Genomic DNA, 15,000 nt, shown 5'->3' with positions numbered 1-15,000 from the left:
GAGAGAGAGAGAGAGAGAGAGAGAGAGAGAGAGAGAGGACGGGGTGGAGTGGAGATAGGTTGAGAAGAGCGAACAAAAAAAAACAAGAATGATGGACAATTTATGTGTTTTCAGTTCGAGAGAGAGAGAGAGAGAGAGAGAGAGAGAGAGAGAGAGAGAGAGAGAGAGAGAGAGAGAGAGAGAAAGAGAATATGATATCTGGGTAGGGTGGGGAGGCGAAGGGACAAAAGAGAATGGATGGGAAAGTGTAATTAGAGAGAAGGGGAATGAAGGACTAATATTATTAGAGATCAATGTGCAGTACGAGAAGAAATACAGACAGACAGACAGACAGACGGACATAAACTGACAGACAGACAGAGGAAGCAGACAGAAGTAATATATGTTTTAAACAGACACATATACCGTTGTGTAAAAAGAGAAAACTAAAAGATATATACATAAATACAGATGCAATATGTTTAAGTGAAAAAAAGAGAAATAACAGGAAATAGAATTGAAAAAAACAGACGTACTACTAGTACACACGCAAAAACATTGGTACAAATAACAAAAAAATAGTTAAAAATATAAAGAAAAGGAATAGAAGTAACAGGAAATACAATAAAGAAAAATCCAGAGGTGCTATAAAACACACACAGAAAAAAAAGGAAATTAAAACAATAATAATACGTAAAAAAAAAAAATGCAAATAAAAAAAATTGTTACTGGAAAACACACACACACACACACACACACACACACACATATATATATATATATATATATATATATATATATATATATATATATATATATATATATATATATATATATATATATATATATATATATATATATATATATATATATATATATATATATATATATATATATATATATATATATATATTGGTACAAATAACAATAATGAAATAATAAGAGTGAAAAGAGGTGGAGGTAAAGGAAAGCAACACAAAAATAGAAGTAATAATAGAAGACGAAATGAGGCATAATTTAACACACACAAAAAAAAAAAAATAGGTACAGAAAATAATAAAAGTAAATGTAGAAGGAAGAGAAGAATTTGGAGGAGAAGAAGGGCAACACAGAACCAGAAGTAATAATAAAAGAGAGGAAGAAAGGGACATCTTGCGACAATCACTCAGAAGCCCTTAAGATATAAACACACCACAGACAGATGCTCCATCATCAGGGTATAGAATCGGCCGCGCGGAGAATTTAATGATAGGGGATTCCATTTCTGGCGGCCTGACTATTATCCTGAAGATTTGAGGGAAGGAGCAGGAGGAAGAGAAAGAGGACTTCGGGTCGTGGAGAAAGAGGAGGAGGTGAAGAAGAGGACTCGGGAAGAGGGACGATGTGGGGGAAGATAGAGGAGTGGAAAAGGATAAGAGTAAAACGGGATATAAAATAGAAGGAAGGACAAGCCGAGAGATATGGGTCAGGGTCTTTAGCTCAGCGCAGGGAGGGAGGGAGGTAGGAAGCAGCGAGGGAGGGGATAAGACGCTCGGGGGTAAGGAAGAGTTGGGGAGGAGGAAAGACTAAGAGGAACGGAGAAAGGAACTGTGATGATAATCTTTCTTTGTCATGTGGCGCGTGGGTCTGAAGGGAAATTAAATGTTTGTAGTTAGTTTTCTTCGTTTTCATTTTTGTTTTGTGACAGTTCTGTGTCCGGGGAACTCTAGAGGCGGCGGTCAGAGTTGTTGCTTAACGCAGCAGGCATACACCGGAGGAGCGAAGGCACCCTTGGAGTTTTATAAAATAGTGACAGTGTTTTACCAGATAAGATGATTACCCTTTATACAACAGCAAGGGGCTGACTGATGCGGAATATATGAAAATTAAATTATTTATATGCCACTTCACAAAACTAATTTTTCATCAGCAGACCTAATTTAGACTACGACATATTTTCATCCCTGAATAGAAAAGACTCATAATACATTCAGTGCTATACATTTTTATTCATCTGATTAAAATCTCCATAGAAATGCCAGATTGGAGTGACGTAACGTGGTGATAATGATTACAAAAGACTGAAAGATGGTGTAAAAATACAACTAGCACAGCAGTAATGACGACAGACCTCTCCTGCGAGCCGTGCGTCACGCCAGGTAGGAGGGGACGAAACGAGAACTGAAGAGCGGGTTGTGTGTGTGACTTACAGCACTGTGCGTGGATCAGGACGGCGCTTTTTCAACTCCATTTTGACTCCTAAAGGCACTATGATACCTGTTTAAGTAACCATAGACAGTTTGAGTAAGCAAAGATTAAATGATTGGAGAGCGAAGTGTGTGTGACCTACAGTACTATGCATAAATTGGTCAGGACATCGCTTATTTAACCCCATTCATTGCAAATGACATTGTGACACTTGTTTGAGTAATCATAGGCAGCTTCAGTGATTGAAAATTCAACTCCAGGTACTGAAAATGTTACAAGTTTTCGATAACCCCTCTGTTGTCGGTGTCACGTTTCAAAAATATAGTCTAAATTCGTTCAAGACACTTTTATGGAATGTGAAGCGAACCTTTTATGGAATGTGAAGCAAACCTATAGTCATTGTAAGAGTTAATAACAATAACCTTCGTCTTCACTACTGTAGCCAGTTTAGGCGAGAAAAATTAAACTTAGCCAATAAAAACATTGTAACCATTCAATAATTTCTTTGTTGTGTGTATAGCCTTTTATTATAGTAAAAAGTTTCACAAGTTTAAGTGTGAAGAGAATCCAAAGATGGTGTAAGGGGTATTTAATCTTCACCATTTGTCTAGTGCACCTGATACAAGATGACTTTTTTTTTTTTTTGTCAATACAGTGAAGTGACAAAAGAGTCGAGAGAACCCAGATACGTATAAGAAATTACAACGTGCTGGGCCGGATCCTTGTAAAGTGAGAGTACATATTCCCGGAGCAATTTTCCGGAGTTACTCGAAGCTCTTCTTCAGAGGGAATAAAACTCCGGAAGATAGAAGTAACAAAGGAAGCTCAGTGTTGGCTTTCTCTACGGCGGCATCTTTGGTGTTCATTAGTTTATACACCATTTTATACTCGTAGGTGTGTTTACTTTGTTAATTAATGTGGTGTGCAGCGCTACCGTGGAGATAACAGCAGTAAATATGTCCAGAGTGGTTGTTAAGTTCAGGTCAATTTACCGTGTCTAAGTTATTTCATTGCCAATAAGAGAATAGGGATTGGGTTACGGAGTGTAGTGTATTTGATTCCTGCTTTTTTCATTTACTTTTTTCCCCGGACGGTGTTTATACAGAACTGACTAATTATTTGAAAAAAAAAATATATATATACATTATAAGTGACATGACATATATGAAATAAAAAATACGAAAAATAAAACATGAAAAACTTCAGATGCAGATCTAAATACCAAGAATCTTTTTTATTATTTTTTTTTCTCTCTATAGTCGTAAAATTTTGTTAGTCAAAGTTTTCGTTATAATCTTACTTCAATTTTCCGGCTATTTCCGCTGCTTGTGGAAATATACTAAAGCGAACTGTTATTTGTTTCGTGCTGTACGTTGGTGGCTGTGAAGGAAGCACTGGTATTAGGCGGATCAGGAGAGAGAGGACTGGTGATGAAAGGTGATGATGCGAGGAGGAGGAAAATGGAGATGAAGTAATAGTAGTAGTAGTAGTAGTAGTAGTAGTAGTAGTGGTAGTAGTAGTAGTAGTAGTAGTAGTAGTAGTAGTAGAAGAAACAGTAGCAGCACCACCACCACCACCACCACCACGGGAATTTGCATTAACAACAGCACTAATATTTCAGTGACAGATAAAGAAGTCACCACATTCTCCCTCTCTTTCCTATCCTCCCTCTTTCCCTCTACCTTACCATCCTTCCTTCCCTCTTCCTTTATCTTCCCCTCCTTCCCTCCCTCCGTCCCTACCACACGCACTTTTCTTAATCAAGGGTAAAGCGATAAGGAAAGAACTTAGTCAGGAAGACTGAGTGGGGAAAAGGAGCTGTAAGAGCGTTGAGTTGCATGGTGTTCCTTTGTTTCAGAAGCTCCGGCTGTTTGTCTTACGTATTCTTGTATATATAGCTTTCGTAACACCCTCAAAACACTTAAGGGAACACCACTGCATCCTTGGTGATAGCTGCCACCAAAGGGCTTCTCTGGGATATTGTATTAAATGTAAGTCAGTCCTCAGTTTGTGTGAACGAGGCAGTGGTAGATTATGTGGTTAACGGAGGGACTGTGTCTTGGGGATTGTGGTGTAGAGAGGCGAGTTGCGGATAGAGTCAGCGCGTGGCAGTGATACTGGTAGTGTCCTGAGAGAGGGCGTGGGCTTGTTAGTTGGTTATCTATGAGTTGAAGGAGTGAGATATTGGTGTTTGGATGTTTTACTCATTGCACTCTTGACTTTGTGTGTTTTTGGAGGGATATTTATTTATTTATTTATTTATTTTGCAGTTTCCTTCTTTAGTCTTTTTCATGTTCACGTTTTCCATATTCCTATTAACCATATTTCCGCTTCTGTTCCGTCACTACACACTCACACACACACACACACACACACACACACACACACACACACACACACACACACACACACACACACACACACACACACACACACACACACACACACACACACACACACACACACACACACACACACAAATATCAAGATTTTTTTTACTGAGAACATATTATGAAGTCATGAGGGGGAATATTCGTGAGTGTGTATTATTCCTCCCATATGTTTCTCATGGCCCAGAGCACCGATGTACATGCACATATTTTGTTTATGCAAGAGAAACAAACTTACGCTGGATTGTTTATCTTGCGTAGCGATGGACCGGTGCGGTGTTTTTTCTTCCCTGCGTCGATGGTGCGTCGATGCAGAGTGAGTGTTCCTTGTTTATGTCCTTTGTCTGTTTTCTTGACACGTTAGTAATTTATGTGCTCATGTTCTTCGAGTTTCCCCATATCCTGTGCGTGGCTCCCCGTAATCGTATGCTTATGGCTTTCACATCCAGCCCGTGATGTTGTTTCACCACTCCCACTCCTTCTTATTTCCCTTCCCGTCTGCCCAAAACAACTGAGCCTTTCTTTCCTTTCCCGAAACAAATACACTTCCCCTTCTGACCTGACCTGCCCTGCCCTGCCCTGCCCTGCCCTGCCCTGTTCTTCCTTTCCCTCTTCACTCACATTCCCTCTCACATTCCATGCTCCAGTCATCCATCCCCGGGCCTTACATTCTCCTATTCCTTCTCCACACACCATCCATCCTCCGGTCTTGCTCCTCCTGACGCGCCAGACACCTACCGGAAAGAATGACGTGGGCCCTCGACGACCCCTCAGAGTTGTTGGCGGAGCACCGGTACTCCAGCAGGTCATCCTCTTGCACGTTGGCGATGGACAGCAGCATGATGAGGCGGGAAGTGTTGACGTGGTGAACCTTTTGCGCGTATTTCTGCACCTAAGATAGGTTAGAGAGAGAGAGAGAGAGAGAGAGAGAGAGAGAGAGAGAGAGAGAGAGAGAGAGAGAGAGAGAGAGGGGGGAACAGAGAGAGACTAGGTTAGTATATTAAAGTTGTAGGATGCCCAACGTATAAATTCTGTGAGTGTATGATATATATGACAGTTTTAATACATCGAGAGCTTAATTTTTTCCTCCATACGAGTCCATCCTTTGAAAGGCAGAAACTAATGCCACGTAAGGAAAAAAAAAAAAAAAATAGCCACATTGTTCCCTTCCCTCCGTGCGGAATTATGTCACTCACGGTTACACGAGGAAATATGGAAAAACGTACAAAAATATACGTTGCAGGACTAAAAACACAAAACAAAAGGAGCACCAAAAAAAAAATATAAAAGCATGCACTGTGAAAATATAAACTCAATAGGGAAAAAAATTGTGTGTGTGTGTGTGTGTGTGTGTGTGTGTGTGTGTGTGTGTGTGTGTGTGTGTGTGTGTGTGTGTGTGTGTGTGTGTGTGTGTTTTCCCTGGATACGTAGATACACTGTTTGCATAGACCACTGCTGCCCCCAAAGTCACCATGAGGAACAATATTTCCGGGTCATAAACTCGGCATGTTCTTTAATATGAGTGTTTATGGAGGCCGTTAAGGGGAGAAAGGGCGAGTGAGGAGGAGGCGGAGGAGGAGGAGGAGGAGGAGGAGGAGGAGGAGGAGGAGGAGGAAGAGGAAGAGGAGGGAATGGGAGCGAGGAGGCAGGTGGGGATGAGGGTGGGGATGAGGAAGGGAGTGTAGGTGTGATAGGGAGGAGGACGGAGAAAAGAAGGGAGCTAGATGAAGGATGAAAGAAGAACGAGAAGGAAAGAATGGGATACAGGAACTGGAAAAGAGACAAACGAAAAAATGAGAAACGATCAGTGGAAAAAAAAAACTAGAGAGAGAGAGAGAGAGAGAGAGAGAGAGAGAGAGAGAGAGAGAGAGAGAGAGAGAGAGAGAGAGAGAGAGAGAGAGAGAGAGAGAGAGAGAGAGAGAGAGAGAATACTAGGAAACTTTAATAAGAAACGTAAAAACAAAATATAGCTGGAAAAGAATACCACACACACACACACACACACACACACACACACACACACACACACAGACGGTGCAAGATAAATGTGACAGTGATAATCAGTACAACGTCACTGAGAGATAAGTGCGCCGGCCAGTGGTGTGCCATTACCATTTTTTAGTCTTTCTCTGACCCCCCAACACTTCCTCCTAGTCCTCTTCCTCCTCTTCGTCCTCCTCCTTCTCCTCCTCCTCCTTCAGGTCATATTCTCTCGTTTCTTTTACTTCTCTCTCTTTTTCTCTTTCTCTCTTTGTTTCTGTCTTCTCCTTGTTTAATGGTTATGGTTGTTGTTGTTGTTCGTGATGTTGTTCTTTTTCTTTGCTGTGCGAGTGTTTCTGTTCTAGTTGTTCTTGTTGATTTTATTTTTTTATTTTATTTTACTTTCTCTCCCTCATGTCATCTTTTTTTTATTTCATCCTATTTTTTTTTTTATTTAAGTGTCTCCCTGGTATTTTTCTACTACCTATCTACCTCCTCCTCCTCCTCCTCCTCCTCCTCCTCCTCCTCCTCCTCCTCCTCCTCCTCCTCTAAGACCTCCTCATGTTCCTTACATTAGTCGATTACCTTGATGTCGATCGCCAGTTCCTCCTCACTTCCCCCCGTCATTCTACCTAATGATCTTACCCTCCCTCCCTCTCTCTCTCTCTCTCTCTCTCTCTCTCTCTCTCTCTCTCTCTCTGGGTAGGTCATTCGTCTCCACTGTTATCTAACCACTCCTCCCTCTCTGTCCCTCCGTCCTTTCTTCCCTCTTTCCTCAACGCCTCTCATTCAACTAAGCGCCTCATAAACCAGTAACCGAAGCCTCACCACATCAATATCTAGGCTCAGTGCACCACAGTTCCGCCTCACACATGATATTTGAGCGCCTCGGTGCTTGCTTGCTGGCAGTCATCCACTACATTCACGCTCCTTGGCGGTCAAAGGCGAGGTAAACACGTGACTCGCTGCTTGCTACGTCACATGGTTAATATAAGTACTTGGTGAAATCATGAGCTACACCATCAAAGGCACGTTTTGCTATGTTGTGCTGCACGCTACCACGCACTTCGCCGCTCGAGAGAGAGAGAGAGAGAGAGAGAGAGAGAGAGAGAGAGAGAGAGAGAGAGAGAGAGAGAGAGAGAGAGAGAGAGAGGGTTTTAGCCATCAAATGATCCACTTTCACACGTTGTAATGTGAAGTCTTGCACTAATTTTTTTTTTCATTTTTTTTGCAAGCGTTTTAATCTCTTTCTTCCCTCTCTCTCTCTCTCTCTCTCTCTCTCTCTCTCTCTCTCTCTCTCTCTCTCTCTCTCTCTCTCTCTCTCTCTCTCTCTCTCTCAAATAATAATAATATTCAGTCTAATAGTATTCAGTTTATTTGTCAGATATGTCAGGTATTTTACAAGATACTCTGAAAACGGAACACGTTAAAATACCTCGATTTTTTTGTATCTTCCACGTGCGTGCCAAACTTTGATACTGGATCGGTGAGTATTACTAAATAGATAAATAAATAAATAAGTAAATAAAGTTGATAAATAAACTGACAAATAAAATAGAAGTGTAAAACTCCTCCCCACCGCATCCCAAATCCAGATGGTAATGACCTATTAACATAAACACACGCAAGCAAACACAAGCCATAAAAGATGTCAAAAAAAAAAATGTTTAGCTTTTAACATTTTGCTTGTTCGTTGATTACATTAATTAATCATTAGCGTGACAAATGTGTGCTGTTTGTGCTCTTTTAAATGCTTCACCAAAAGTTTACACAGACGCAGCAGCGGTTTAGTGAATTCTTTGACAAGTTCTGCTGCCCAATGAAAGCAAGTGACGTGACTGAGGAGTGACTGAGGGTGACATTCAGGGTTTCTGTGTCACTTCTCCGTCAGGCACGAGTGGGTTCGTGGATACCAGGGATTTGTACTTGTAGTAGTAATAGTCGTAGTAGTAGTAGTAGTAGTAGTAGTAGTAGTAGTAGTAGTAACTACTTTAAGTAATAATAATAATAACTACTTTAATAATAATAATAATAATAATAATAATAATAATAATTAATAATGATCGGTTTACTTTGAGTAGGCAACCTGAATGAAAATCTACAGGCAGGACTGATGTGATGACACAATATCAATATAAAAAAAAAAAATATACTAATAATAAGTAGTGTGCGCTCTTACTCTTTTATGTGTGTGTGTGTGTGTGTGTGTGTGTGTGTGTGTGTGTGTGTGTGTGTATGCGTGGAATGGAAACTGGTTAAAGTCAACAAAAGCGGACTTAAAGAGAGAGAACAAAAAGTATCTCTCTGAATAGCGCTCCCAGAAAAAAAAAAATAAAAATGTAGGAGAAAATGTTAAAAAGGAAAAATAAGGGTTAGATTCAACTCCATTCCAGATCTGCTTTGATACAAATGATCCAGAAAGACTGCAAGATACGGGAAAGTAAAGGCAAAAAACTCAGCGAGGTATAAATTGTACCCGGGTTTTGTTATGAAAAAATGAATGACGGAAGACACTGCTTAATTTTTGCATAATGAAGATGGACAGAATATCGATGAGGGAGAGTAGAAATATTTTATGCAGCGAGGGTGACGCGGAGAGGGAAAGGGGAAGGAGGCGTGAAGATATCAAGCTCAAAATAATCATAAAAATAATAATGAAGAAAATATGCACTTTCAAAATGAAGACTGGGAGAGCTGGACTGTAAGAGACGATGATAAAACGAAAAGCTTTGAAATCTGTTAATGACTGATGCTTTCTGAGTGGAGATGGAGAAGGTCAGCTGCTGGGAGAGAAAGGACGCCGGCGTGGACAGCAGAAACAGTATTGTATAATAGACACGCTTTCAGGAGGAATAGAGATTTAAAATTCTCATACAATATGTTTAATGAGGGATGACGTTTGATGTAGTATGCTTATTTAGGAAAGATGTATGTTCAGGGAAGCTAAGATGATGAGTATGGAAGGGCGTGTGTCTGGGAGTCTAGAGAATATAATAAATTTCATTGTATCAAGAGGTAACAAGTCTCTTCCTCCACCATCAGACATTGTTGAACGATCAGAAGTCAAGCACCATGTGTCATCTGTTCTAAATTTATGATGGGGTCGACTGTCAAATATGATCAATAAATTCCAGATAGTCATTGGCATAGAATCTGCAGGAAATACTGAGTTGGGCTGAATAACAAGAAGAGTTCGTGCAACAGAATAGGCACAGGAGAGAAACCGTAACCTTCTATCGTGCCGATAAGTGGTTGGCCAGGAAGGAAGCTGTGGATGAGTCTACAGATGGAGGGATGAAATCTTTAAAGCAGTAATTTCTGGAGTGAAAATGTCACGTTGTACCGAAGGCTTCCGAATTATTGTAAGGTGACTATGTTTTACCGAAACTCATGTAGGGAGAGAGAGACAAAGTGAAGAGAGACAGAATCATCACTTCCAATTCCTACCTAAAAATTATATCATAGGTCAGAGAGAAATTCTGAATTGGTGACAGCTTGAGAATCTCCTGATGGTGATACATTAATTAAGGGAGGGGCACTGAGGAAATGTAATTTTGAAGAACAAGAGCGTCACCTTCTTTAGGACAGGAAAACTGGATATTGCTAGACGGGAAATGTGTGATCATGCAGTGTGGCAGATGAATATAATTTCTCAAGATAACAATAATGATTTCATGACAGACCTAAATGAAAGGTGGTAAGCCACGGCAAGGCGGCAGACAAGCGAGGCATAACAAACAGCTTTATGTTACTGAATTCCGACAAGCCAGAATATTCACGTGTCGGCATTCATGATTTGTTGAGCCACGTACGTGTAACTGTTGATGTGGTGCTGAAATTTCCAGTGGATACTGAAATTAAGAACAAGACTGTGTAAGGAGTGTCGTAAATGTATCTTGCATCTATTTTTAGAATCCTGCTTATGTTGGTCAAACATTGCTTCGCGAAAATCGTGTAGCGAGTGACTGTGGGAAGTATTCTGTGGTGCGAGGCGGCAGCCAGGAAGGCGGAGGCAGCACCGATCATTGTGTCCCGCGATGTTGGCTTGATGACGCACACTGTAACCTTAAGAGTGGAATCGTGGCATTTGAAAATATATGATAATAGAAACCTAATAAGTGTAGAGCGATGGATACAGGAAGGTTCAGTGTGGAGGGCTTTGTACTTCTCATTGATCGTGAATATCAAACAAGGCTGGCGCGCCTCACTTCAGGCGAGAGAAAAGTTAAATTAGTCATTTTTGCGTAGTAATATTGTCATAAACGACATGAATATCACGGAAGTAAGCCTCCGCCTAATTACATGTTGAAATCTGACTCTTGTCAGAGTCTCGTTATATTAATATTTAACTGTTTCAGTTAATACTCAGTTTTAATTATCGGTTCATTGCATTAACAAACAGTGAATTTCTAAACGAGAAAAATAATGTCTTGAATGAATACGTTAAACTTTGTTTTTATTGGTTTGTTAAGGCCGAGTTCCAATTTAGGTTCCTGACAGCACGCTTTGTGTTGCTGTCTGTCCGTCTTCGTAATCTTTATCACACTCAGGCCGTCTGGGAGGCGTGTGTCGGCAACCCGCTCCGAGGTGGCAGTGACGGTGGCGCCGGTGGCAGTGACGGTTCATGACATCCTCACGCACTACTCTAGGAAAGACTTGGTGGGTGCGGCACAGGAGGGGACTGGTCGGGACCTTTAGTTAGTGCATACCACTCACGGATGCAGCCAATAATCTCAAAAATACACAGAAATGTCGCCATCAATCCTAAATCAGAGCGCCATAACATTATTTGATTCTCTTCCCGCCGAGCTGATGATGCGCGTCATCACGCGATGTGTTCACAGAGGTTCATCATTTCCAGGAGTGGAGTAGCTCACCTTGCAACCTTTCTTTGTTGTAGTGTATTCATGAATCCACCGCTCAATATATTTACTTATATCATTTGCTTATTTCATATACTTACTTAATCATTTATCTATTCATGCCTTCACCCTTATTATTTTTGCACGTGCTAATCTTCATCATCGTGAATAATATTGCTTGGAAACTCCGTGAATAAAAAGAAAAAAAAACTTACAAACCAGAAAGAAAGGCATCCCAATTTCGCATTTGAATTGATGTCATGAATTTCTTGCTCACATAAAACATGAAAATTACTTGCGTATTTACCAGCTTTAATTTATAGTTTGTTCCGCATTCGCTTTTACGGAAAGGAAGCCATCAAGTAGAGGGATAGATACTCCCCTTAACCTGATCCATACATTAATTCATTTGCTTACATAATCTCTCTTCTTTCACAGGTGAGGTGGGTGAGGGAACGCTGCCCTTTCATTGTCCGTGATTTCTATGCACCCCATCGCTCCAGGCTCTCCCTCCTGCACCTTTATCGCCTTTCCACGACACGCGCGTTACCTGAGGCGAGCATTTTCTGCATGATGTACTTGTCATTTCTTATTCACAGCTATTTCTTTGAGTTTTTATGATGATTTAACCCTTTTACTGCTGCGGTCATCTCTTCTGTTAACATTCACGGCATTGTAAAATAGATGATTTGCATAGAGACAGGAAATTAGGTAAAAGGAAGTAAAAGGAGATTTGATTTCTATACTATTTCACTATTTCAAGGGGATGTAGCACTAAAAATGCTTTAAAAAACTGTAAGTGATTAGGGGGTAACATTTGTCCAGCAGTGAATGGGATGAAGAGTTAAATGTCACGCCAATGTCACGTCAATGTCACGTCACCCGCACACTATGTCTGTCTGTCTCACATTTGTACACGCCACGTACTCCCACGTCTCTTCTACTTATTCTGCACAGTTTTCGTATCCATTCTCTATCATCTATCGTCCCCTCACTCTTGCCCCGCTGCCTGCTGCTAATCAAAGAGCATCTTGCTATTTAAAGCCCCATGTTGAAGAAAAAATTTCCCTCATCCTCGTTATCAGTGTCTCATTCTCTCGGCTATACATTGGGTGCTGACTTATTATTATTATTATTATTATTATTATTATTATTATTATTATTATTATTATTATTATTATTAAAACTTTTCTTCAAAGTTTCTAAGGAGGCTGTTCAAACGAAGAAGTTATTTCTTAATAAGTAATCTATTTGAGGGTTAATATGAGAGACTGGCAAACTAAAACTCTCTCTCTCTCTCTCTCTCTCTCTCTCTCTCTCTCTCTCTCTCTCTCTCTCTCTCTCTCTCTCTCTCTCTCTCTCTCTCTCTCTCTCTCTCGTTTTCATCTATTACGTAAAGCCGTGCTATCAGTTAAGCCTGGCCTCACTCGTCATGGACACTTGGCACTGAATCCGTACTAGCGGTGATGTGAGTGAGACTGCGGACCTTAGTAGCAGGCTGAGCGTGGGGCCACCAGAGTACAGAGGCGGGGCGCGATTCTCTGTCTAGCTATGGAGAGGGAAGAGATCGGACCCACACACCCAATCACATACACTCATACACTTACACACACACACACACACATACACACACACCTGTACCGTGGCGCAGGTGGTCAGTGCTTGGAAGGGAAGAGTTAAGGAAGGGCGAGTGTGGAAAGGTAAACACGGAGAAGGTGGGGAAGAGGAAAAAATCAGGCGGAAGCATAAGTCGACAGAACAGGGATGCGAGGGTTGAGCAAAAAATTAAAGAGATATTTACACGTACACGCACACACGCTCTCTCTCTCTCTCTCTCTCTCTCTCTCTCTCTCTCTCTCTCTCTCTCTCTCTCTCTCTCTCTCTCTCTCTCTCTCTCTCTCTCTCTCTCTCTCATTACAAGCAACAAGAGATCACATTCTGGTGTTTACGTTGAAGATGTTGAACTCTGATGAACTTTTATTTCCGTCTGACTTACACCCGTCTCGTTTCAGCGGCTTGCTCAAGATCGCCACTCATTCACAGGTCACCTTTATTGTGCCAGGGCAACTGGGAATTATGAACGCAGACGAGGTAGGAAATATTAACATTATATTCTATGCTAAGGGTAGTTTCCTTTTGAAATCTCCCTTGTCACTGTAGGAGAAATGTGAGAGACGAGTTGTAGGAATGTTCTCGTTTCAAGAAAAAAATAAATAAATAAAAATAAAAAAAGAGAACGTTTCGCTTCTATGTAATTTACTGAGAATCTGACGAGTGAGCGAATAGTGTGTGTGTGTGTGTGTGTGTGTGTGTGTGTGTGTGTGTGTGTGTGTGTGTGTTAAATAAATGGATGACGCGAGTCTGTCTGTTATCACCCCGGATTTGAGGTTTCGTTTGGCTGACTTATCTATAAACTTTACTCCGTCCTTTAGAATTGCGTAAATTCTCTCTCTCTCTCTCTCTCTCTCTCTCTCTCTCTCTCTCTCTCTCTCTCTCTCTCTCTCTCTCTCTCTCTCTCTCTCTCTCTCTCTCTCTCTCTCTCTTCCATATTTTACTTAACACTACAATATTTATCTGTATGAAGAAACAAATTATACTACTTTGATTCAGTTTCTGGCGGTTATTGGTCGTTTTCCTTCCTTCCTTCCTTAGTGAGACGCAAATTAAAAAGGGGGAGGAAAAGGTCAGGAATAAAGTTTACATCGTTCAAGGTGCTTTGATGTCACTTTTTTCGGTGGTGACTTCTTAGCTGGGTCTCTTTTTTTTTTTTTCATAACACTTTGGTCGAGTTAACTTTCATTCACCACCAGTCCTCTTCGCCGCTCCCCTTTCTTTCTGTATTTTCATTTCCTCATAATGCCTTCATTTTTTTCCTCTTTACGTGTTATGCCTAAACAACACCCAAGCCGTGAAGCACACACACACACACACACACACACACACACACACACACACACACACACACACACACAGAGAGAGAGAGAGAGAGAGAGAGAGAGAGAGAGAGAGAGAGAGAGAGAGAGAGACTGGCTCCCGGGTGTTTACACTCGACTAATGAAGTGTCTGGGAGCGGCTCCATCAAGGTGAGGGCGGTACAGGTGCTAGCGACAGGTGACAAGCTGGTGGGGGGAGTAAGCAGACGGAGATTACAGGAAGGGATGAAGGCGTTGAGGTGGAGGAATAGGAGGAGGAGGAAGAGGTTCAGGAGGATGGCGAGGTTAGGTGTGGCGGCTGCTACGTGATATTTATACTGCAGTGCGTCAATGGATAGATAGACAGACAGACACAGATCTATTAACAGTGGTATTCCTCAGGGTTCTGTCCTGTCACCCACTCTCTTCTTATTATTCATTAATGTTCTTCTAAAGCAAACTTCTTGTCCTATCCACTCCTACGCTGATGATACCACCCTGTACTTTTCCACGTCTTTTCATAGACGCCCAACCCTTCAGGAGGTAAACATTTCACGCAGGGAAGCCACAGAACGCTTGACTTCAAATCTTTCTAAAATTTCTGATTAGGGCAGAGCAAACTTGGTATTGTTCAATGCCTCAAAAACTCAGTTCCTCCATCTATGAACTCGACACAACCTTCCAGACAAC

At 41.2% G+C, this 15,000-nt stretch overlaps 1 protein-coding gene and 1 long non-coding RNA gene across 3 annotated transcripts in view; one reads left to right on the top strand and one right to left on the bottom strand.

The window, feature by feature from the left end:
* The window catches only part of LOC135104323 (uncharacterized), a 147,006-nt gene that overhangs the window by 34,337 nt on the left and 97,669 nt on the right, over positions 1 to 15,000 (top strand). Inside the window, exon 2 of the long non-coding RNA XR_010270392.1 lies at positions 13,411 to 13,489. This is a non-coding gene — a long non-coding RNA (uncharacterized LOC135104323). The remainder of the gene's footprint in view (positions 1 to 13,410; positions 13,490 to 15,000) is intronic.
* LOC135104322 (protein amalgam-like) overlaps positions 1 to 15,000 on the bottom strand; it is a 111,422-nt gene that overhangs the window by 28,167 nt on the left and 68,255 nt on the right. For both annotated transcript variants that reach the window (XM_064011594.1, XM_064011593.1), the window contains exon 7: positions 5,295 to 5,448. In XM_064011594.1, the coding sequence (XP_063867664.1) occupies positions 5,295 to 5,448 (154 nt within the window). The remainder of the gene's footprint in view (positions 1 to 5,294; positions 5,449 to 15,000) is intronic.

This window comes from Scylla paramamosain, chromosome 10, assembly GCF_035594125.1.
Source record: "Scylla paramamosain isolate STU-SP2022 chromosome 10, ASM3559412v1, whole genome shotgun sequence".
Lineage (NCBI taxonomy): Eukaryota > Metazoa > Arthropoda > Malacostraca > Decapoda > Portunidae > Scylla > Scylla paramamosain.
Note: the sequence above shows the minus strand (reverse complement) of the source record. Positions and strands in the feature narration are given on the sequence as shown.